At 36.4% G+C, this 26,003-nt stretch overlaps 1 protein-coding gene across 18 annotated transcripts in view; it reads left to right on the top strand.

Annotated features, from left to right (window-relative positions):
* Positions 1–26,003, top strand: part of SGIP1 (SH3GL interacting endocytic adaptor 1) — a 137,686-nt gene that overhangs the window by 73,896 nt on the left and 37,787 nt on the right. For 2 of the 18 annotated variants that reach the window (XM_067467843.1, XM_060773687.2), the window contains 11 exons: positions 513–524; positions 1,366–1,390; positions 2,260–2,311; positions 3,921–4,006; positions 4,531–4,617; positions 6,688–6,762; positions 9,880–10,335; positions 15,588–15,712; positions 18,015–18,141; positions 23,530–23,589; positions 24,757–24,816. In XM_067467843.1, the coding sequence (XP_067323944.1) occupies positions 513–524; positions 1,366–1,390; positions 2,260–2,311; positions 3,921–4,006; positions 4,531–4,617; positions 6,688–6,762; positions 9,880–10,335; positions 15,588–15,712; positions 18,015–18,141; positions 23,530–23,589; positions 24,757–24,816 (1,165 nt within the window). The remainder of the gene's footprint in view (positions 1–512; positions 525–1,365; positions 1,391–2,259; positions 2,312–3,920; positions 4,007–4,530; positions 4,618–6,687; positions 6,763–9,879; positions 10,336–15,587; positions 15,713–18,014; positions 18,142–23,529; positions 23,590–24,756; positions 24,817–26,003) is intronic. The other 16 variants (XM_067467845.1, XM_067467842.1, XM_060773692.2 and 13 more) reach the window with 10 other exon arrangements.

Genomic DNA, 26,003 nt, shown 5'->3' with positions numbered 1-26,003 from the left:
TTATTACAAATATTTATTTTTATAAAAAGGCACACCGAACATATTCAACGTCTTGAACAGAAGTGATGAGGAGGGCAGCCTGGAACATGTAGTAGTTAATTTTTCCTATTTGTGAAACAAGAGAAAGATGGCATATTATCTTCCACTACAAGTATCACCTTGACCTCAGGCAGAGTGGCAAATCTTTATGAAAGGAGACATAGGAAGCAACCAAAAGATACAGGATGTAGAGATGGGAATGCCATATGGTCCAGCTTGCTCACCCAGGCAACCGGGTTGCTCTCAGTTGGAGTGGAAGATGCTGTCTAATGGCCATTGTTTAGCTCCCATTCCCTTGTCAGTTTTGCTGTCTTTTTGTACATGAAATTGGGGGAAAGGCAATTTCCGTTTTGTCTCAAGTTGGAAAGTATCTTTGGCCAACCCTTATTGAAAACCCACTCCCCAACCCCCAATCCATGTTCAGTCACTCTCTGACTAGGAATCTCTTCTCTCTCTTTTTTTGCTGACCACAGAGGCGCAGTCCGGTAAGATGTTGCATGACGTTTCATGTTAAATCAATTGCAGAAATGACTAGGGGGTGATCATAATCCATATCCAATATAAACTGGTTTTGTGAATTAGAAGCAAAGCAGATTAATCTAATACTCTTGCATAATGTTTGAATTACTTTTCTTATGGGAGAATATAAATATGTGATGTACCACCAGTTTAGATATAAATGGCATATCTGTAGGAACAGAAGGAAGCATACAGGCATACCTCAATTGACAAAGCCTCTGACAAAGAATCTAATTTTGCAAAACCTTTTTATTCCTATGCGCCATCTCATTTTCCTCATTGTCTTCTGTTTAGCTGGAAGTTTTTTCTAGCAGCGTCAGCATTGGAAGGATAGTGAAGGGGACAGAAGAAATGCAGGATTTTTTATATTTGGCTACTTGCTATAAAAACATCTACATGAAAGATTTTTTTAAAAAAATCAGCGTATTTTGGCAATAAGTTTAGTTCTGGACAATTCATTAATTTTTTTCTAAATTCAGCATTTTTGGTGCATCGCTGCACCTAAAAATGGTGAGTGTGATCAATTTTATTTTAAGGTCGAAAATTATCAGGCTGTACATTTGTAGCAACTAATTAAATCTTAAATTAATGAAGTAGGCATTTGACAGCATGACTGGCACCTAAAATAGAATGTGTGAACCAAAGTTAATATGCATTTTGGCTTAATAATGTTAATTTCCTGTACCCTTTTCTAGTTCCTGACTTATTTTCCTTCACTGTTTGTTCCAGCAAATGGGTCCTTCATTCCTGCTACAGTCTTAAATATACTCACATAGACCTAAACTTCATTTTTCTTTTTAATTTTAGGGTACAATAAAAAGGAATTTATCTAGTAAGTATATATGCCTTTTATTTTCTTGGGACACATTTTGCATCTTCAGTGATTGCGAATATTTACTTCTTATTTTTCATGCTCTAAAATTATTGCAAAAGATACTTAATTTTATAGGCTGCTAATAAAGATACTTAATTTTATATATGTCCTCTAAATAACACTGTTTTGTGTCTAACAATAGTAATTCCTGATATTACTATTGAATTCTGTATGAATTCTTAGCAAATAAAATTAACAAATTCTGACACTATCACAATGAGAGACATATGGAGTATGCCTGAGCGCACAGATAAGTTCAGCAGGCCAAGAAAAACAGATGTTAGATATTTGGAATTATAAAGGGTTTGTTGACATAGGATTTGGGTTTAATTTTTTTTACTCTCATTATAAACATAGACATATACTTTTGCATCAAGCACACCCATACATATCCATACATGCACATTATATGTAACATTGGAGAAGGGATCAAAGCTAAACCACTTTTGTGAAAGTGACAATGACCTAGCTGAAATGAATTGCAAAAAATGTTTCGATTAAAATTATCATAGTTATGTAAGAAACATTATTGTTAATGTTATACTCACTCTGCGATGAACAAGTTAAGCACTAAAACCCAGAAATAGTGCACAACAGAAAAAAGGACTTAAGAAAGTATAGATCTTATTAGTTTTTCAAATCTAAATTATACGTACAAATACATCCATATTCTGAAAAGAGATGACTGAAGCAATGTTTTAGCATTCTTTGTGACTACTGTAATGCAAAGGAAGGGATACTATAGAGTTGGCATTTCTAACAGTAATTGAACCACTTTTCTAGAGGGTTCTGGGAAAATTACCTTAAAATTGTATCTTATGTGCCAGGTGAAGAAATAGCAAGACCTAGGCGTTCAACTCCTACTCCAGAACTTCTAAGGTTGGTATAAAAGTGGCATAAATGTACAGTATGGGAAGATCTGCACTTCTTAACCCAATATGGCATCCTGCAACATTATTACTAAGTTCATGATTTACTGATCCATTTTCTTATAAAGCTTTTAAAAATATGCACAATGTATAACTCCTCTTTCTGAGTTCAAAACACCTTTCTGTATGTACTGTATACATCTCTGCATGTAGAAGTGGAGATTTAGATCAAAATTTGCAGTCACTATTGTCAGACCATCATGTTTCATTTTACGACCTCATCAGATGGGCCAAAATTTGACTGCATATCCAGGTTCCTCTTCAGCTTTGACACGGAATCTGCCAGCTCCCATTCCACCTTGTACAGCTACTTCTGGTGGGGCTCGGGAGCAAAACTGAAGAGAACCCATGTATGCCACCACCACAGCAATGCGGGGTATGGGGTGACAGGTTCCACAGTGATTCCGGTGGCAAATGTGAAGAGGTCCATAGATTATGTCATTATATGGTTTCCAAGGGCTTCAGGAGTTCTTTACCATTACCACCTTCTGTATGCTTTAAGTTCCTTTGGAGATAGCTATGGTCCACTGCTGTTGTCTGTAAGAAATCCTTCTCCAGTGTTTCCCCACTACTGGTGCTGTCCAGTAGCTGTTTCACACATTGAGCCTGGCTCTCCAGTAAAAGCATGTGTCTGATGTGGGTGCCCTCTCATCAGCAGTGCTACTATCAAGTCCCACTGCCATGGAAAGGTAGTGCCAAGATCCAGGCCCGTAGCCAGGATTTTGTTTCGGGAGGAGCTGAGTTTGATTCGGGGGGGGGGGGGGGGGTGAGTCTGAGTGAAAGAGGGTCTACCTTAGCAAACCTTTTGTATCGTTATCCCAATACCCCCATGCATATGGGATATATTGAGCATGGTGATCAGATCATGATATGAATAAACATAACAGTTTAAATAATGTACCAGTAAGGCCTTCTCGCGGACCACCATGATAATTTCGGGGGGGCGGGCTGAAGCCCCCCAAGCCCCCCCCCCTCCCCGGCTACATGCCTGCCAAGATCACAGTATTTCCAATTCATCCAAGTCATAGTATATTCCGTTTCTTACACTTATGAAAGACTGACAAGAAGAATATCAACTAATTTGAAATGTAATGCCGGAATATAAATTTACAATGGAAAGCCCTGAGATTAGGAGAAAGAGACCTCCAAATCTTATTTTATGCAATTTGAACCCCCCACCATCTCTTTTCCTAGAAATTTACTACTTCAGAAGCTACTTCCTGAAGTTTCATTTTGAAATAACAGGGTATCACAAATGGACCGTGCAACAAAATTTTGTTGTTTTGAAAGCAGTGGAAACTGGTGTCACTGGAATTGTGGGATGGGGAATCCATATTTGATTTTAATGACAGTGCTGTGTGGTTTTAAGAGCAGCTGTGATTCTGGTTGCATTGAGAGCTATCCAAATGATGCACCCTGTTCACAGCATAGGCTCCAAACCTGGATAACTCCTACAAAATCTAGAGCTACAATTAAAACTGCACAAGAATTAGTTAACTCCTTTTGTGAAATCCAGTAACCACCTGTAATTGTAATTCAGTATCCATATTATACTGCAGCAAAAAAGCCCCAGATGATCCTGCAGTCCTAGCACCACTATTTGGTCCACCCCTAGAGTCTGCATTTGAGGAAGAGAAGTTGGAAGGCAAGTAATATTGTTTAATTTTATTTATATGAGATTCTGTGTGTGGATAGTTTGAAATAACCAAAAGGATTTTTTCTAAAATTGTTTTATACAATTGTTCACCTTATCTAACTCCCCTGATAAAGGTTCATTATGAACAGAATTCATAAACTGAACACAAAGTAGATCCATTCTTATTTGTGAACAAAGATCAGTTTATGTACAATAAGGGAAAGAAGTACAATAAGGGAAAAAAGATTTTAATAATTATTAGAAAACCATTTGTTATAAATGGCTAACCAAGAAAGTAATGTCCATAACTTTGAGAATACAGGAGTTAAGATGATTTGCAGTCTTCTTGTTGCCTCCTATTAGTGTTTCCTAGCTTTTTTCTCTCCTGTCTGATTTTTCCTAAACTCAAGGACAAACGGAGTACATGCATTTCTCTAAAATAGAGGATATTTTCTAATTATTTTAAAAGGTAGAATAAAGATCTGTTACCTCTAGATTTCCATGCATCATGTTTTATATATTTTTGTGTTCAGCTCCAATAGATCAACCTGAAGTGTGGGGTTCAGTGCAGCCAGAAAATGTAGAATCTCCAAATTCATCACAACCTTTTCCATCTGGAAGTAAGTAAAAGTATTGCCTACTGGAAAAATTGGGTTTTTTGTTACCAAACATTTAGATAGGAAATGGAAATAGCATTGTTAAGGATGATTGCTCATTATACTGTCATGGAAATGGAGATATCAATTTCTTTATGAATTGGAATCCATCTTTCAGAATGGATCCTGAGATGATTCACCGTTTTTGGAGAGAAAACTCGCTCTTTACGATCTCAATTTGCAAAGTTAAGCCTGGCTTTTTATCAAAAAGACAGTCACCTAGCAACTAGTACAGCATGGCACATATATGTGAGTTCCTATTAAGAACTAGAAGTTTGATTCATGATTGTGAAGGAAAAAGTAAAAAACTATTTTTAAAACTAGGAATATTTAAATATCAAGCTGTATAACACTTGTTATCTCATAATATTGCACAGCACAACAAAATGTGGGCTGCATTGATGCTTCAAGTATTTTTATCTCATGGCAATGTGCAAGAAATTTGGGTTATTCCTCATCTGTTTCTGTTACCGGTTGAGGTTGATTTGACTCAGTACAGCTCACAAGAAGCATAAACACAAGAACTGTAAAGCAAAATAGAATATTAAAACAAAATTGATTTAAAAGCAATTCCAAAGTGTATCAATAAAAAGTACAGAACCAACTGTTGAAAGATTGTTTCCTGAGCTGGCAGTGAACTGCCAGAAGCTTTGTTGTTGTGTGAGTTCAAGTTGTTCCCAACTTGCAGAAACCCTAAGATGAACCTGTTCCAAATTTTTCTTGGTGAGGTTTGTTCAGGGAATGTTTGCCTTTCCCTGATGCTGAGAGTGTGATGCGCTCAAGGTCACCAAGTGAGTTCTCATGGCCAAGCAGGAATTGGGCATTGGTCTTTGGAGTTGTAGCCGCCACCATAGCATATTCTCTCTCAAGCAGAAGACTGCCTGAATGCCACCTTTTTCATGGATGCAGAAAAGCAATAAGAAGCCTAAGCTATCTTCAGGTATATATCTGTTTTGTGACTGAAAAAAAAAAAACCATAAACAGTTGAGATAATCTAGAGCTAGTTTTAAAATATCCTTAAGGGTTACTTCAAATTGCAGCAAGGTGCCAAAGTAGTATAATTCTTATCTTCCAATTCACAGAAGATTGATATCTTTATTGGTCAAACAAAATGTAAAAAATATATCATGCAAGCTTTTGAAGCTCTACTGGTGTTGAAATTTGTTTCCTGGGTTTATTTTTATTGATTCTCAAGCAATTTTGCCTTAATATTCCTGGATGAAATGATCTGACCTTCACTTCCCAGAGTGAAAAAAAGCTTAGAATTTAATTGTTCACCAGATTTCAGACAATCCCTAAAATGTTGCAATCCAGTTCTTGATAGTTCACATGTATCAAAATATACATTTGAATTATATGTTGAAACAAAATGCACTTTTGAATACTGAGAGTGCTCCAGAGGGCTCTCACCCACCACATGCTTTCCTTGAGCTGTCCTTCCAGCATAAGGATGGGGCCACTCGCACTGTCCATATGCCAGGAGGAGGGTGAGACACGTGGTGGCTGAGAGGGCTCCAGAGGGCTCCCAGCTGCTGCATACCTTTCTCCCCCACCTTTTTGACAGGGAAAATGAGGAGGGTCTGAGGTAAGCACCCAGTCATCTGTCCTCCAGGCCTTAATTTGCTTATGTCTGGTATAACACCTTCTTTGGAAGTTAGCAGGATTGCAAAGGTGGGCTTTTGTAACATTGTGTTTTTGCAAGTCTTTGTGTTGATATGAGAAACTTTAATAGGAAACTCAATCAATAGGTCTTTTTTGCTTACTTGTAATCCTTGCATCCTTAGCAAAGGATTGTTTCTAACATATGAGGGACTGTCCAGAACAGGTTGGGATGTGATGTAGGGGCTAACATGAAATTGGCAAACAAACAAACAATCAAGGAGTCTTGCATCAGAAGAGGTATAATGAATACGGAATGAATTATTTGGATTACAACATTTGACTGGATCTGGATGTGGCCAAGTGATAGATTCCCAATTTTTGTTGAACTTTGTCCATCTTTTACTTTTAAGTTCTTTTTTTTTTGTTATACAGCTCCTCCGCCACTTCCACCTAAGAACATTCCAGCGACACCTCCCCGCACTGGTTCTCCATTAACAACAGGAGTAGGTAAGAATATTAAACAAGAGTCTATTCCATTTATACGTTATGAACTTTTTAATCACTATAATCACTTCTTAATAATGGCCATGTAATTATATACCTTCTACATATACATGATAAACATGCATTTAATATCAATTAATATTTTCATCCACCTTCAAGTATTGTAGGTGATTTTTCTTCTTTAACAAGAAAATCTAGAGCAAATCTAACATATGGGTTTTTTTCTAATGCCGTTGAGATTTTGAATTTGCTGCCTGTCTTGAATTGAAATGTTGAACAATTCCATCCTGAAATATGACTGTATTGGCACTGTTTAGTACAAACAATTGATCTCTTACTTTGCCCATAAGCAATTTGTCTGGCCCAAGTGTAAGGAAAGAAATTGGGGACTTTAGCAAGGCTACAAGAAATGTCAGCAGACTCACAGTTCCTATTGATAACTGCAGAGGATCTATTGTGGTATAATAGTCTTGAAATCGTGAAGTCTGTATAGGAGTATAAGGAAATATAATTAAGATTATTTAGAGGACTTGAGGCCTACATCCTTTAAAGGCACCAGATTCTGTCTGATCTTGGAAGCTAAGCAGGGCCAGCTCTGGTTAGTATTTGGATAGAAGTGAATCAGCAAATACCAGGTTCTGTAGGTTATATTTCAGAAGACGGAACTGGCAAAAAAAAACCTTTTGAGTATACCTTGCTATAAAAAAGCCTATGAAATTAATGGGCTCACCATAAGTCAATAGGCAACTTGAAGGCACAAGCATACAAAAGGAAATTACTTGGATAAAAATAATCATGATTTGGATAAGTTGCAATCTCCATCAAACTCCCATTGAATCATAACTTATACCTTTTCTAAAGGTCTGTTAACCTCCAGAAATAGACTGAGATCAATTAATAGAAGGTTTCAGACAGAAAGATGGGGTTGGAAATTCAATTTCCATGAACAATTAACTCTTTAAAAGAATGATGGGATCAAAGCCATCGAGGCACATAAAAACTGTAAATACCGTGCTTTAAGGCATGTCATTCATGATGCAAATGAAATTAATTAGTGTATATACACTACTACCACTGGCTTATGGCTTAAGTTCAAATAAGAATATACATATATACTGAAAAGATTATAATTATATGAAACATAAATTTTGCATTATGCAATGAATACAAACAATGTTTTAACAGCATTCTTGTGCACATACATGCACATTTTGTCCTATGTTCTTCGGCATTTTATCATGTATATATGCTATTTCCTCCCAGTATTTATTCTGGGTAGGTGTAATACATACCTGCAAACATTAATCAAATGAAATTAAGAACTATGTTTGATCATTTATATCCTGTGTAAGACTGTCACATTCTTTACGTGAATTTTAACCATGTGTAAATAAAAGGGATCTTTCAGTCTAACAAAGCTGGCAATCATTCCTAAAATACAGCTTTCTTTCTGATAATATTTTGTAGAATGTAACTGTCCCAAACTCGTTATTCTTTAGTTACAGAAATAAAGTGAAAAGAAAGCATGAACTTTTCCTTCTATATACAGGGATCATTTGTGCATAGGAGAGAGACCAGGCAGCTGTCTACAGAAAATATGGACCATTTGTTCAAATTCAGAACAGAAATATTACAAACTACCTATTGAGTGAATCGAGGCCAAAGAGTAGGAAACCTATTTAAAAGAGCAACTAAATATAAAATATATGTACTGTCTAAGATCATTCTTTCCTGTAATGTTTTGGATATGTATAATGTGTCCCCCAATGTTATTCTCCATAGTTTGCTCCTCCAGCAAGAACAGCAATGTAAAAGTAATAAGGGGTACATTCTAGTGATCAACATAGTTGCTATAATCCATGAATGTTGACAGGTAGAGGAATTCCTCTTTCTACTTATAGAAATAAGAGGAGCCAGAGTGTTGTAGTAGTTTGATATGACTCCATGAAATGTGATTTCAAAGGCCTGCTCAGCTGTGGAAACCCACTGGGTGACCTTGAGCATGTCATACTCTCTCAGCCTAAGAGAAAGGCAATGGTAAATCTCTGAATAAATCCTGCTAAGAAAATTCAATGCTAGAGGTGCCATTAATCAAACTGAACACTTAGGAATTAAGCTGTTCCCATGATATGAATGCATAATTTATGGTTATAACTGTGAGGCTGTAATGATTGGATATCATCCAGAAGAATATGCTGAAATGCTACTGATTTGGAGGGAATTACATTTACTTGGCTCAGATAGCATTCAAATCAGAACATAGTCATTGAGCAGATCATTGAATCCAAACAAGCAACATATATTTAGAATCAGCGGAGTTAAGTTTCTCCTATGGACTCCTAAATGCTGCTCCTAAATAAAATACATTAACTATATGTATATATACTTCTAATCTTCTCCACCTGATATTCTTGCAGTTATTTTCTAACAAGCGGTGTTGATGAAATACTGTTTCTTTTTAAAATTCTCTCTTGACAGACTCTGGTCCTTTTGCTAAGAAAAGACAGATCATAATGATTGCTGAACCTATGAACAGAATTCTATATAAAGTTCTTTTTCCTAAAATATTACCACAATATGTGCTGCAGATCACATTTATGAATTTTGTAGTTGGTAATAATGATTGTTGAGCTCATGAACTTATTCCTATATCAGCTTATTTAGACAAAAGTATTATCACAATGTGTGCTGAATTGTGTAGTATATGTTCAGTGCAAGTATTTATATCTGCATGCAAATCACCATGTTTCAATTTTAGATTTTTGCTTATTATATTTGCAGATAAAATCACTGCATTAGCAGTTGTTGCGGCAACTTTCTTCGAGCACTGTGTTCCATTTGAATATATTTGTATGACTGAGATTTGTAGGCAGTACACTTTGCATGTTAAATTACATGGAATGTACTTGATATGATTATGGATAACATAAATTTCACATGCTAGGTTGCTATTTATGCGCATCAGTTACCTTCTTCCTGGTGACACCTTTCAAACATGCTATGAAAATGTCTGTGTTAGAATAAAGCTGATTTTAAAAGCCCCGTATGTTAGTAGAACATTAGTGCAACACAGCTATACAAGTTGGTGTTAAAGTTTAAAATCAACTACTTTGACCACAGGAAATGACCAGACAGCAACAGAGGTCAAAAGTGACAAACTACCATCAATCAATGACTTGGACAGCATTTTTGGCCCAGTATTATCCCCCAAGTCTGTTGCTGCTGACGCGGAGGATAAATGGATCAGTTTTTCTGATCAATCCCTGGAAAACGTAACTCCAGAGGTGACTTCAAGGGAAAAAGTGGTGTCCCCACCTGTGGCATCAGAAATCCCAGATGAGCCTCCGGAGGCTGAAACCTCTCGCAGTATTCCATCACCACTCAATTTAGAAGAGGTTCAGAAGAAAGTTTCTGAGCAGACCCACGTTAAAGATGATAACTTAGCAGCAGCAGCATCTCCTAAAGATTTTGGGGTGGGACAGAGAGCAACACCGCCTCCCCCTCCACCTCCTACCTACAGAACGGTGGTGTCATCACCCGGACCCAGCTCTGGCGGTGGCACAGGAAGCACCAGTGGTATGTCAAAACAGCTTTGAGTGTGCTTCAGTGTGGCCATGAATGCTGCTGTGTGAACACAAAACCTTTTTAGCTACTCTTAGTTGGTTGGCTTTTAAGCATCAGTCATTCCCTTTGTTTGGTTGTACTGTGCCCAGTGGCTTTTATTTTATTTTTTTTATTCTGTGCTCTTGTGATCCAACTTAACCCTGAATCCTTGATACTATGTGTTATATCCCTACCATTGCTCAATGTCTAGTGTTTACTGGAGAGGTCTATAACTTCAATTGTAATATAGATATAAATTGTAATATAGATATCTGTTACTTTAAATTAGGAATTCTTTAAATTCATCGAATCTTCTAAGCAAGAAACAAGCATTTGATACTCACTACTTTCTGCCAAGCAAGGAAGTCATGCTTCTTTCTACCAAGAAGTCATGCTTCTTTCTGTCAAGCAAGGGAGAGAGATCTTAGGTTTTCCCCAAGGGGAACTGATAACTGAACATTTCCACTTTTACCAAATGACCACAGACTTATAGGTATTTTCCAAAAGCAGGAAAATGTTGTTCTTATCCTTCTAACGCAAAAGTACTTCCCTACCTTATGGCCAAAGCTCATGTGGGAAGCATCGCATGTGAACTGCTTTCCTACCAGCCATTTCACAGATCTTCATCAGTGTGGCACTTTCAAATAGAAACTTCTCTTCTGTGGCTAACAGCTCTATTGGGGGAAAAGCAGTTTTTGTTGCTGTAAAACGTTGTCATTGTAACAAAAGTAAATGGGGAAGTTTCCTCCCATGTGATCAGTGTAAGACGGAGAAAAGCAAGTTTCTATGCAGTCAGAAGTGCACAGAAATCTTGAATGTTGCATCAGTCAATTTAATATATTTCAAAAGTTTAAATACTTAGAAATGGATAATTATGAATGAAGATTGGATTTATTCCAATAGTTACATTGGCCCAGGAAGCCAAGGAGGCTATTGTCAAAAATCAGGGTATTGCTGTTGTTTTCCCCAGGTTCTCTTACCAAAGGAATTCAAAGAATGGTTTTTTGAAGAGGAAAACTATACATTTACAAAGAGCAAATTACAGACTGCCTGGGTGTTAAACTGCTAATGGTAAAAATTAATGGATAACCTAAAATTCCTTGCAGAATGGGAAAAAAATTCCAACCACTACTAGAATGAAAATGCATTTTTTTCCCAATGAGGAATACAGCATCCTGGTGGGGATGTTGGAAGTTGTCATTTTTCCAACTTCTGTTGAGTTTATACAGGTGTCTGTAAAAGTTTTCTGATAGGAAATTGCCTATATTCAATTGAGAAGCAGCTGGAAATGTCTTTCCTGTTTCAGGTCAGCCAATGTTGCTATTGGTATCTTTTTCCTCACCTTGTAAAAGGAAAGGGATAAAGACTTCTTGTTTTTCGTTTAAGTTGGGAAGAGAACCTGTCTAGTCAAGGGATTCTAGGTAGTTCCAATTTTAAGGTAGACCTAAATTTGAAAAGGCCACATTTGCCATTTTTGAAAGTTGTAAAACTAATTCTATTTAACAAAAGTATTAGTATTACACCTATAAAAGCATGCCTGACAGTTTTATTTTTAAAGAGGATATGTCATATCTATGGCCAAGATATGATCACTGATTTATGGAAGAGGGAATTCCAGTAGGTGTTGCATATCACTTAACCAGGTAACAAGCAATACCTGCAACAAACTATTAAAAAGACATAACTCCTGACCCTTATTTCACTTGGCATTCCAAAAAAATCCCCAGATGTGTATGGCTTTTGATAGAAAAGAGTGATACTAAATGTGATATAACTCCTGATAAATTATTATTTTAAGGTGAAATATTTGTTTTAAAATAAACGTAAATGTTAATCTGATTCGTTAACCTTACTAAATGCTGGTCAGCATTGTCTTAAATAAATATGAAAAACAATTATTCTCATAGTTCTCATACTTGTGAACTTTCCCAAAGATTGAAAGTTAGTTTCTATAAAGTAATTCAGCCCGAAGTGTGTATTTATGTGATGGAATAGTAGTAAAATTGCATAAGTGCATTTTTATTCCTGTCCAGGGTTTCTATCCAAAAGACTTCAAATGCCATATAGCACAAAAATTGTACTATTTTCTATATGCAAATTTCGAGAATAATCAGACTTAAACCTAAGCAAGTTTGCTCGATTCTGCAACATGTTCAGAACATTTTAGCAAAGCTTACAAGAATGAACTGGAAGCTGGACATGTTTGTTTAAGAACAGGAAAGAAACGAACTATATCAGAGATCACCAAAATTATTAAATTTCTCCATTGCTACTTAGATCAGTAGTTACAGAGTCGTGCCTTTTCCCACTATAAACAAATTCAAAGTAAACAATCTATAGCTAATTCTTAACATAGCAATTAAAATAATAGTCTTGATCTGTTTCTGAGATAGAAACGATCATTTTCAAGGAAAATTGTGACTTTTATTCCAAATACTCCGGAACTTTTTTTAAAAAAAAATGGATGCAATTTTTTTCCTATTTTGTTAAAGATAGATTTTACATCTTGGAATATATCTTATTGTGAAGCTTTGCTGTGCCTGATGGATATGTACATAAGAAGAGCCACCTATGTTTTCCAAAGAGTTTGCTTGGTCAAATTTCTTGGCTCCAAGAGATACATACTACCATTTTGTCCTGTTGTCAATTTTAATTTTTATCTATGGTTTCAGCACAATTTCTTTAATTTTTGTAATTAATTACCAATAGGGAAATCTCAAAGTTGTTGAATTAACATAAACTTAACATTTGGGTAGCCATTTGACTGAATGTGGTGTTCATGGTTCTTTAATGAAGAAAAACCTTTGTACCCAGAATTTCACATTTGAGCACTTTGGGTTATGTATGCTGCGCAGAGTACAAAATGCATATGATTGTCAAAGCTTTTGAAACTCCTTACCATAGTAAAGGGGATTATTCACAACCCACTTAACAAGTGCAATATCATTTTGTAATTATTCTTGTGCTGTACTATGAATCCTTTACCATCCCACCATCTACGTTCTCCTGATAGCTGTGTGTTTTATGTGTGTTTTTCACTGACTGCATGAAGCATGTAATCAGTTGGTGTTTATTATCAACGCTGTGATACTGACATCTAATTTGGATGTAGAATGTCTTGTTTGATTTTAAAGAACTGAAATGAGCACCCAAAAATGTTAGGAGTTTGCAATATGTTGAATATGGCACACCTTCCCCTTTCCTTTTCCATTTAAAATAATGTCCTTAGTCTGTATTCTTTTGTTAGGCCAAACCTGAGTAGTCCCATTAAATCAAATGAAGTTACATCACTGTTGATTTTCTAAGTTGTTGTTCATTCAGGCATTTTATTATAGTTGTAACTTATAATTTAGACTCTTGTAATTTATCTTTCATGGGACATTGTTCTTTGGAAGGGGACAGGAGCATGTTAAAATTACTGTACACTGGAATACTCAAATAGAAGTATATACATAGACAACATTCCTTTTAACAGCATGACAACTGCTGCATCATAACTGCTTCCAATGTCACTCAGTAATCTCTATCATATGTTCACAGTATGTACAAGGAGTCCATGCTGTGGATCGTTCCCTACTACTATTGTTCCAGTTTCCTGAAAGAATAATGGTAGAGTGGGAAGAAGACACAGCATGAATTCCTTCTGTGACCTTTGATGGTACTGAGAACATACAAGGGAGCAACGCTGCAGCAGAACAGATGTTACTAAAGGTAAATTGAGGCCCTTACATAATAGTCCTGTTTGGACAATTTCTAATGTTACCATCTATTCTTAAATTTAGATGCCATTTATATGCTGTTTTACATAGTTAATTGTGTCAGTTGGCATAGTGTTGCTAAACGTTATTCTGATAATCATAACAGTAACCAAGTTTAGGCCAGCATGTTACATACTGTATATACTCTTGTATAAATCTACCTCATATGTAAGTAAAGAACAGGCTTATGAATTTTGATATGATTGTGGAGAAGTCAAAGATCATTTTGTGAAGAGAGAAAAGCATCAGTGCCACTGACATTTTCCCATCCAAGTATTTAAAAGGCCAGAAGCAACACCATGGTGGAGAAAGTAGAGGAGATCAGTGTTTCTTTTAGGTTATCCTAGGACTAAAGCCCTCTTCCACACAGCTAAATAAAATCCCCCATTTTCTGCTTTGAACTGGAATATATAGCAGTGTGGACTCAGATAACCGAATTCAAAGCAGATATTGTGGGATTTTCTGCCTTGATATTCTGGGTTATATGGCTGCGTGGAAGGACCCTAATCTCTCACCATTCACCACTCGACTCAGAGAAGGGAAGGATTCTTTTTTACAATGGCTGTGGCACAGTACTCAGATTAACCCATGGATAAGTCGACCGAGCTTTTTGGGGTAGACCTATACAAATGTCTAGACCTATACATGAGTATATACAGGTTATAATTTAACTATCTCTCTTTGGCTTTTATTTAAGCAGTTTCTCATTTAATAGTCATCAATATGAGTGTGAAAAATATTAAACATTTTGCAAAAAATACCTTGTAGAAACATTTTTTCCTTAAATATCTGCATTTTTCTCAAGACCACCTATCATCCTTTTCCTTGTCACAGACAAAATAGATATACCTTTGATTTGCTATTATCTTAGAATCACATTAAAAGAAGGATGAAAAGTTTGTTTTTTTATTACAGATCTTTGTTTTCTTGTTGTTTCATTGTATGGTAGTTTTGATGGCAGTTTCTACTATGTTTGCATAGCAAACATACTCTTTGGTTTTGTATTAAAATTATGTTAAGGAATGAGTAAATTCCAGGGATGACAAAAAACAAAACAAAACAAGACACTATTTTGGTTTTAGCTACCATATTTCATTTAAAATGGATGCAGTTCATCAAGTGCTGGCTCCTCATTTAATTTAAGGAGGTTTGTGTTGGAGCAGTGCATGATCTGTAGGCACTTTGTCTTCCTTCTCAAATGCATGTGAAAAAACCATTAGCATTACGGCAGCAAGGAAACAAGATTGTATATTAATGATTACATCTTAAGTTAGTGGTTTTCTGACTTCATCCATTTCCCATCTATGAATCATATGGTTATGCAGTAGCTACCAACTTAAACAAAAACCTGATATGGCTATGGTTTGCTTGATGGCCTGCTCTGTGTTGAGGGGTACAAACCAAGGGCAGGGGGGAACTGCGGTAAATGTAATTCAATGCCATATTTATAGTGTGCATTTATTTCAGGGTCCTCATCACCTGCACGTCCTGCAACCCCACTGACATCCTGCAGCAGTCCTACTCCACCACCCCCTCCACCTAGACCGCCATCTCGCCCAAAATTACCTCCAGGGAAGCCTGGTGTTGACGTGGTATGTTTGTTTTTTAGATGTCTTCTTTTTTACTCTGAAGCAAAAAAAGAAAGATGTAGTAATCATAGCAAGCAAATTATGTTTACCCTAACCCTTTTAATTGTTTGAAAGTGCACATAAAAATAGAATGACCACTGATGTCAATCAATTGGCAATTTTTTGGAAAGTTACCATGTAAAATTGCTGTCTAGTTTGTTAGGTTTGATGAAGCATGGTTATCTTGTCGAAAATAAGATGACACTTATGTGTAATGTGTAAGAAGATGCATGTGTGAAACCTTTCCCAGCAAAGCCTGTTTGGAATTTGTTCAACTTTAATTAACTTGACATTATGCTAGATATTTGAAGAATTACTTTTTGAGGAGCAATGCCCTCCAGTGCTCTGACTGGACAAGAGAAAGGGAAAATAACAATTTTGCCAATTTCTTCCTCTTACTATCTTTAAAAAAAACTGCTTCTGAAGGCTGGATAATAGTTGAACATAATGGTGATGATGATGATGACAGTGATGGCATTTATTCATATTCTGCCTTCTTCCCAGAATTGGGACTCAAAGATGCATTGAGTCTTTAAAACAGCATTACAGTTAAAAATATGCAAAAAGTGAAAATTGAAATAAAATTAAGCTAGTAATAATGCTCAAACAATTAACATTTCTAGTTAAAAGAATAACTTGCAATATAAAAGATATTGAAAACATCACAGTTCTTTAAAATCTATGTGTATCAAATGTCCATTGGAATAAAAAGCTTTTATGCATTGTCAAAGGCTTTCATGGCCGAAATCACTGGGTGTTGTAGGTTTTTTCGGGCTATATGGCCATGGTTTACCCAAAAAGCTTTTAGTTTGCCATGGGAAGGACAGCAGGGAGAAACCATTTTTACCTTTCTGGGAAGGGAGTTCCAGAGTTTAAGGGAAACTACTGGAAATGTCTTCTCTTGCATTGCCACAAATCATGCTTGTGACAGTGGTGGAAATGAGAGAAGGACCTATCCTGATTATCTCTGGGCCAGAACAAGCATATACAGGGATATATGGTCTTCAAAATCCCCTTGACCTGGACTTGAGACATATAGAACTTTATAAGTAGGAGCTGGCAGAGCTATTTCAACAGGAGCGTAATATGGTCCCTATATCCTGCCCTAAATAGCACTCTGCTGAGATCTTTTAACTACTTGAAGTTGCCAAAGGTGGCCCCATTTAGAGAACATGACATTAGTTCAAATAGGATGCAACAGAGGCATGTACCACTGTGACTAGATCCCGCATATCAAGGAACAGGCGTAGTTGATGCACAAGCTTTATAGGTGTGAAGGTCATCCTGGCCACTGCAGAAATCTGTCCTTCCAAGTTCTGTGCAGAGTCTAGGAGCTCTACCTTACACAAACAGAATCCCTGTTTGCTGACTTGCCTTCTGTCTTGTCTGGTTTGAGTTTCGGTGTGTTTGTTCTCATCCAGTCCAAACCGTCTAGAATACACTAAGAGTGGCAATTGCAAGGAGGAGGGTGGAGTCAGCCACAATTACAACTCTACTCTTTTAATCCAATAGAATTGGATCTCAATATCTTCTGTATAAGGACCCTATGGATCTCATCACATTGAGATCCCCAATCCAAGTGATAGTGGGGTGATTTGCCATAAGTCAAGGTGAAGCCAGTGGGAGGCATGGTGAACCCAGTCCCTTGCACCCTACACCACCCAAATTGCTCCTACCTCCTTCCATGAGAGGAAGAGCCACCTCCCTGCTCTCACTCCCCCCCCCCCCCCCCATCATGTCCTCTTACAGCACTTTGACTTCACTTGAGGCACAGAGCCCTGCCGGAAGTTGATTGGCGTCATGTGATGGGATCTGGTGGGCTCCGTGTGTCAAGTCATATCAAAGTGTTTTTGGATGGGCTATTTTGCCCATCTAATGAGATCATCTGTAAGTAGACAGCATTTAAGGACATTTCAGCATAACAAGTATAAGGAAGAGAAAAGGAAAAATCTAGTAGTGCCTTTGATATATTTTGACACAAGCTGTCTTGGTTTCTGTCCTCCACTCTTTTCTGTTTATAAATCATCATTTCTGAATCTAATGAATGAGATTATTCATGCTGAGCACCTCAATGAAACCAGCTGGCCTAATAGTCAACAAACAGGAACAGAGAAATCAATGAACTTGTATGTCTATTTCATGAGCATGGATTAATTATGGGTTACCAGAAGTCTAAGAAAGTAGTGTGTGCTTATGAGTATTGGTTGGTCTGTTCAAATTAAGTGATGCATTATATGTATTTTGATATTGTTTTTCTTCTCTACAGTCCAGACCTTTTAGCCCTCCGATTCACTCATCCAGCCCTCCTCCAATAGCACCATTAGCACGTGCTGAAAGCACCTCGTCCATATCATCCACCAATTCCTTGAGTGCAGCAACTACTCCCACAATTGGTAACAAAAAAGCTTTTTTCTTTTGAAGAATAGTTTTCATGAGCAGAATGGCTTAAATCTTTGGTTTCTGAAACCCGTTCTTTGGTTATCTTTTCTTTGTTTGTGTTGTCATAGTCATGTTATGTTAGAGCACTTTATAATGTGAAATAGAACTGGAATTTGAATTCGTATTAGACCACTACATCTGTGTTACATGTGTGCATATCGTGATAACAGTCAAAATAGTCACACACACATGTCCTTCATGAGCACATTTTCCATATATATAGAAAGAGAGAATGTGTCCTCTAGCCCCAAGTTACACTGAGAACAGAATGTAGATTATTTAAAAAGAAGATAGAAAACCCTTTCCAAAAATTAATTAGGGCATGAAACAGTATGGCTCTCATATGCTTGCAGATATTTCACACTGAAAAATTATCGCACTTAAACTGGGAAAAGGCATGTAGTAATTTATGGATTTAGAATAGCTTTTTTCTGACAAATGTCTCTAAAAATAATATACACATGGAATAGTCATGTGTATACTTTAACACCCCGACAATTGTATCACTGTAGTAGTTATACAATAGAATAGTATGGCCTTTCAGTAATAGTTCAAATCATTGTTAAAGTAGTTAGACACACCATGAACCTTAGTAAAGAAAAAGAAGGGGAAAAAAGGTCAAGAATAAAAACCACTACACAAAATCACTTTTTCTTTTAAAAATCGGTTTTAAACCAGAAATGTGGAGCACATAATCCTCTAGTTGGTATTGAATTTTAATCCCTATCATTATTCACCAATGGCTATTTTGGCTAGCTTTGATATGAGTTGCAGTCCGACAGTATTTGAAGGGCCCCATATTTCTCCTCCCTGTTAGAAGCCAAGCATATTTCCTCTCTTTGGACTGCAGAAACTGTACAGCTGTACAATGTCAAAAACAGTGCAAAATGTCAATGATCTGACAACAACTTAAACATTTATTGAAGGAAGTGGTTTTTTATTTTAAAAAATGTTTTTTTTAGGTAGAGGTTAGATTACACATGATGTGGCTGATTGTTTCTAGTATTGATGCCTTTTGGTCCTGTTTCCTTCTTTGGTCTTCCCTGATCTCCCTTACTTCTCTCACCTTCTGAGATCAACCCATGTTTGGATTCTCTCTTCTGATTTCCTTTACAACATTATGTTTTCTTTCTTCCTGCTTTAAATCCACATCTTTTCCTCTGATATAGCTCTTTTTGTGCTGCAGACTCCAGGTTTTCCTTTTTGACCTGCCTCTTCTTTCATCAGCGCTTCCACTCTTCTGCAGACATCTCTGTCTCCTTCAGTTCTCATTGTTTGCCAGGTTGTTTTATTTGTTTCATATGCCTTTGGACCCGTTCTTCTATAAATCTCAACTTCGTTTGATTTCTGTTCCTCTGATGTGACTCCTAATTCTCTCTTGACAATTTTCAAAACTATATGGAGGAAAAAGGGAAGTTGAAGTCCAGTTCAAATTGTCTGAGTGTTCATAATAAACTTTTCAGCTTGGGAACAAATTGAATGTTTGTTCCAAGAAATCCAAACCTAGTCAAATGAAAAATCAAAAATGGCTGAAGTGTGTGTATGTGTTATGTAATTGTGAGGTGTGATGAACTATACTGGTAACTTCCCATTTATGGGAAACCTTCGTCTTTTAATCTGAAAAAGAAATCATACTATGTTTAAATAATGTCTCTAATTACTTTAAAAATGATGTTGCTCCCAAATGGAGCATATATTTAGTCCTCCAATAATGATTTGGGAACTGTTGGCTCTGGTTTTAAGTGCTTTGTCTTTTCATGTGTCCTTCTGAGACATTTCAATTCATTTTTGTTCCCTTTTTGCCTTTTGTAATACTTTGGTGGGGTAGTAGTGATGGAAAGCTTCAGGTAATTTTCTAACTACTTATTCTTCATGTTTATGTTCTGTTTCTGTTGCTGTTGGGTAGTGTTATGACTGGCATGATATAAATGTATGTCAGTCAATGAACTGAAAAGCATTTCTCTCAATCTATTCTACAATTTTATGTTCTTTTAAGCAAAAGGCTCTGCCATCAGTGGCTTAATTCCTTGTATGTAAGATACTTTCAAGGGCTGATGTAAATAGTCTGAAGCTGATAGTAGTCGGTGTACCTTTTTTCATGAGAGACACATTATTGTGTGTTCTTACCAGTAACTATATTTCATAGCTTAAAACTGCAAATCAGATAACTAATTTGCAGAAACTGCTATTTTCAACTTGTAATTTTTGGCTAGATCTATGCAAAGGAGATGTAATATTATGCAATTTTCCATTTAAATAATAATTTCCCTGTACAGTGAGTCCATTTTATCTGTGGCAGTTCGATTCAGTGACTCCCCATAGATACAAAATATGCCAGCAATCATGCCCAATATTATGAAATGATAGTGATGTGAACACACACACTTCAGCATATTTACATTCACGTTGCTACCATTTATTTATTTATTTACGACATTTATATGCCGCCTATCTCACCCCGAAGGGGACTCACAGTGGCTCAAAAGATATATATATATACATACAATATATTATATTATTAGCATAGTACAATATGGTAAATACAAAATTTACATACAATTACATACAAAAAATAAAAAGTGATGATTGATGGTCCCTGGAAATCACAGATCCAGATCCAGTTGATTCAGCAGACCCACCATGAAAATAAAATTGCTAATGTGATTCCTTTGAGGTGAAGCATTTAGTGGAAGACCTTGTAGATTGTTATCAGTGGAAGCTAAGTTACTATCTAATTGCATTTTATTTTTATTCTGAGCCTGTTTGGCAGATATAAGAAATTATAGAAAAATATTGGCTTCAAAAACTAGTTACTGATGCAAGGGGACTGCTATTACTTTTCCTTATTTTGTGATGACAACTACAAAGATTAAAGTGAACGATAGGTAGGTAGTTAAAGAATATTACCTGATGCCACATATTTGCTCTTCTTCAAAAGTATCACACTTATAAAATGCCTTAAGTTTTGCATTTCAAGTCAGTTACTAATTCATCCACTCTGTTAATACAATATAATGTTTTAAAAATCAGATGATAGTCCAAAGATAGACAACTAATGAATTATGCATTGCAGCAACAACTGGAAAGGCCTTTCTAATACGAAGACTTTACAGTCTTCATAAAAGCCTGAGCAGATGAGTTCTGTTACATTTTTATGTTGTCAGAATAAATTGTTTCAGTAAGTAATAGCCAGGAGGGCTCTTAGATTTATAATCTGTCAAAACCGTAGTAGCATGTTCAAATACTTTGAAGATAATGTGTAGTATTGACAGTCCAGTGCAAAATCCAATTATGAAGTGGCAACACTCTTAAAATGGAAGACCCATGAAGGCTTTTGAATTTTGAATCATATTAGAACAAGAACACAATCTATTTTTGGCATATACACTTTATTTCACATAATGATGACTATTTAAATTATTGTTCATTGTTGAAATTCCTAGTCTATAGTAATAATGTTTACACTAGTTTCGGAGATTTTATTAAGAATATTATAGACAAATTTGAGGAAAAGTTGATGAAACTGTGAAATACTGTAGTTGGCATGGCTAATAAGAAACAAAACTGGCCTGTACTTGGTCATCCCAGCTGTTTAGTCATGGCTTATTAGTTAACAACAAGCATCATTAAGACAAAAATTTGGATGCTGCTATATATATTTAGTATGTACAGATTTAGAACACCTACTCAACTTTTCTCATTTTTTAAGTAGATTGGGTTTAGTTTGTATATCTCTTTTAAGCATTCCAAATGATTTAGGGCTTACATCAAGAGAAAGCCATAGGACTAGTCATACTCGTACACAAATCTTACACAAATTAACCTTTTGCTTGTGTTTTCTTGAACATGATTACTGAATACAAGCACATTTTCTTAACATTAGAATCAAGCAATTTTGTCATATTTATGTTGTTGGGTATTTATGGGTGTGTGCAGAGAATTTGTTGACTGTTGTAAATAAAAGGAGCATCTTATTAAATGTTCAAATTCTGTGTTCTCCTCAACAGGGACAGATAATGATCACAATGTTCATGAAAAATACCTTAATTTTTAGACTCTCACCTCCATTTCCCACTGTAGAAATTATTAAAATGTAGCCTGCTGTTTATTGACAAGAATGGCCACTTGTTGGAAAGCTCCAATCTGCACATATAGCTGGTACTATCAAAGCTAATAGGATCAGTCATGGGTGGGAAGACCTTATGTAAATCAGCCATACAACAATAAGACAGGTGTGGCATGTGATGCCAAGGCTATTTTTGCCACACCACAACACCCACCCCTCAAAAAATATTTTACTACTTCAATGCCTCCTTCTTCATTGTTTGGTGGCCACTTCCTGTTTTGAAATAAGGTCTCTCCAAGCTTGAAACTAATGGAAGAAGAGAAAAAGTTTTTGAGGTTCTTTTTTATTGGGGGGAGGGTTTGAATAAAAATATTGACCCCTGGGGCTGGTCTGAAAAGCAGTGTAGGGAGTCTCACAGGGAGCCTGATATGTGCCACCAATCCCTCAAGGTTGCCCATCTCCACCATAACATTTGCTGAATTGCTTGGCATGTAAAGAGCTGGTAACTCCAAGCAGAAATTTTCTTTGTAGAGGGGATGGACAGTACTGTGGGACATATAAAGCTAAAGGTTCAATGATGCTTCAGATCTGTCAAGCTAAATTTGGTTGTACAAAGAAGAATTGGAGCCCTTGAAAACCAGCTATGGCTTTCAAAAGGACATTGTAGGAAGTATATATATATATATATATATATATATATATATATATATCCTTACAGCATGAATAACTGGGATACTACTAGGACTTTGACAGCTAAGTACAATTCCAGAATGCCTTTTGCAAAACGCAATGTTTTCCCACCTATTTCACAATAGATAGGATTAGACGTGGAGAGTCTGGGATACTTTTATAGGGGACTGGGATAAGAGGATAGAATATTTTAAGATCTGTATATCTAAGACATGGATGGTTCTGCTTGCACATTGGAAAAATAGATTTTAAAATCTTGTCAATAGATAAAACAGCTCCTTCCTATTGCTCATTGTCCTAGTTGCTCAATTTTGTCTGATATTTGTTGGATTTGCCCAAGGGAATATGGCACAGAATTATTTCATTTACTTGTCTGTCCATTTTGTATTTGATTTTGGGTTCTTGTGGTGGCTATTGCATATAATTTTGATAATAAAAGAAACTTGTCCACTATTTTTATGTCTATGATCTTTTATTTTTTCATTGTAATGTTTGTGTTTTGGTTGATAAGCAGCTATTTGGTTTTCGTTTGGAGTTTGTGTTTTCATTGTTTTTCTTTTACATTTCTTTTGCTCATGGGTTTCAGAAGATGATGCTTATGTTGACAAACTGCCCTCGTTTGAAAGGCACTGTGAAACGCCTGCAGGTACTGTACTAGCAGAGTGGTTTCAAGAAATCTGGATTTAAAAGTCAAGCCATTATCATCTGAATGCCTCCTTCACTACCACCACCACCATGAGTGTCAAGTGCATACAAATTTGTACCTAAGAGCTAACTGAGGAACTCATGCAAAACAAAACATGCAGTGCATTGCATGATGGTGTCCCAATAATAAGAGTTTGGGAGAGGTGACATATTGCTAACTTGTGATTCTTTCATATGTAAAGAATAACAGCTACTCAAGAAGCACTCTTCAGAGAATTTATTTTCCATACGTTGCTCTTTCTCCAAAGCAGAGTTGACTTAAATATCTGGTTCCCGCAAGTTTCCAGGACCAGATGTGCTCAAAATCACTGATAGGGTATAATTTCCAGTTTCCAGTTTTGGTTCATGTTCACTGGATCCTTTAAAATGGAGGCATCAACGTAACTGGTGATATTTGACAAGAAGAGGAAGGGATATAGATCAGCACATTCATATTTTGATTTTGTAAACCACAGGGGTTCGAAAGTGCTCAGCAATTTATTGATCCTAATTTACCAGTACTAAGAAAAACACTTGAGCAGATGTTAACTCCATCTTAGGAAGCCCAGTCATATTCATCATCCACGAGAACACAATAGCAAAGTTGTGATACATATCTGTTTCAGGATGAAGACACGTGAGCATGGGTGCTCCATAATGTATGGGAGCTCCGGAAATATACCCAGTTTTCCCCTTTATCCATCTTTTTGGTCAGGTTCACATATTTTTCAGTGCTACATTTCCAGATGTGACCATATGCAGCAATGCCTCCCAAGATTACAGCAGCATCTTTGCGATGTGGCTGGTTACCAGTGTTGCTAAAACAATCTAATGTATACAGCAACAACTCATCTTCTACTGCTCCCCTAAAAGCCAGGACAACTATCCGGTGGGCAAAAATTACCTCCATTTAGGATTCCATAGCTTGCTTTTTTTGCTTTCTGTTTCCCAAAATAAAACAAGAACATTGTTTTAAAATCCCTGCCCGGCTCCTTGCACGTTAACAGCTTGCAGCGCCTCTTCTTCCCCTGTAGAAAGATTAATAACCTGCTTCTGTGACTCACACTTATGTCCTTCTCTCTCCCTCTCCTTAACCTTTCCCATCCCGCTTCAACTCCTGGCCATACAGAGAATGAACAGCCTTCCCTCGTCTGGTTTGACAGAGGAAAGTTTTATTTGACTTTTGAAGGTAAGTAGTGCATAGCATACTGGGTTGGAACTTCAAACTCTCCTCTGCTCTTATTATTTAATAATAGAAGCCCTTTGGTTTCCTTGAATCAAACAAGCAAACCCATTCTACCTTTCTGTTTGGAAATGCTATGGCTACTTAGTTGACATGATGAGTTCAATCAGAATACTTTTTAAATTTGATTTGTACAACTGTGTCCCTTCAGTTGTTACAATTGTCTTAATTTCAATGGGAAAAAGGGAAAACATTAAAGTAGATGTTTTTTTAAAAAAACCCAGAGTTACTGATAACCGAGGAACTTGACTCTGTCAACCAGGGCTTCTTGTATACACTTCGCAAGCAATTTTTACACTTTATAACAGCTCCACAGCATAAATCCACTTACAATTTTTATTGTCTTATATTGAATCTGCTTAATTCCCTTGCCATCATATTTAAGAGAAGCTCCCATGCAGGCAATAAAAAAGCATATTTCAGATAGATATGAAAACTATATTGTACCTCCACATTCAGAGTTAATGGCATGCATCATCAGTTTATGTGTAATTTGGAATGGAAATGTATGGTATAAGAATACAAATGTTGATAATTTAACAAAGATCGTTTAAATTGTATTTTAACATTGTTCAGTCAGCCTCTTCATTTTAATTTGTATGTACCATTTCCAGCTTTATTATAATGGAGGTTTAAAGCTTGCTTACAAGAAATGTTTGGTTTTATGAGCCTATTTCTGTTTTAACTATCCTTCACAGGAGTAATTTGTCACAATCTTAATTGCTTTGGAAAATTTAATGAATGAAGGGGTGCGGATGCAAATGAAAAGAGAAATGTTACAGATCAGAGTGATAAATTTTACTTTTTGCCTTAAATAAGTACGCAAGAGTTTGGGGATTTTGTAACTTTGAGAAGTTGTTTAGTCCCAGGCTATTCTTTTATAAGATTACCCATAATACGGAGATGAGTTTACACAATGGGTTGAGTCTGCAGATTAGTGATGAGAGTTTTGTTTGCAAAATTGAGCACTTTGGAGCCTCAAGGCCCCCATTTCCAAGCAGCTGACCTCACCAGCCACAAACTTGCTCCAGAATATTGGAGATCAATCAAAGCAGCATGGAAGGCAGGATGAATGATTTCATGGCAATATTCATAATGGAAGTGCTACGTAATTATTTTTAAAAAGGGTTCTG

Source organism: Anolis sagrei, chromosome 4 (genome assembly GCF_037176765.1).
Source record: "Anolis sagrei isolate rAnoSag1 chromosome 4, rAnoSag1.mat, whole genome shotgun sequence".
Taxonomy (NCBI): domain Eukaryota; kingdom Metazoa; phylum Chordata; class Lepidosauria; order Squamata; family Dactyloidae; genus Anolis; species Anolis sagrei.
The sequence above is the reverse complement of the archived record's forward strand: the minus strand, read 5'-3'. Positions and strand labels throughout refer to the sequence as shown.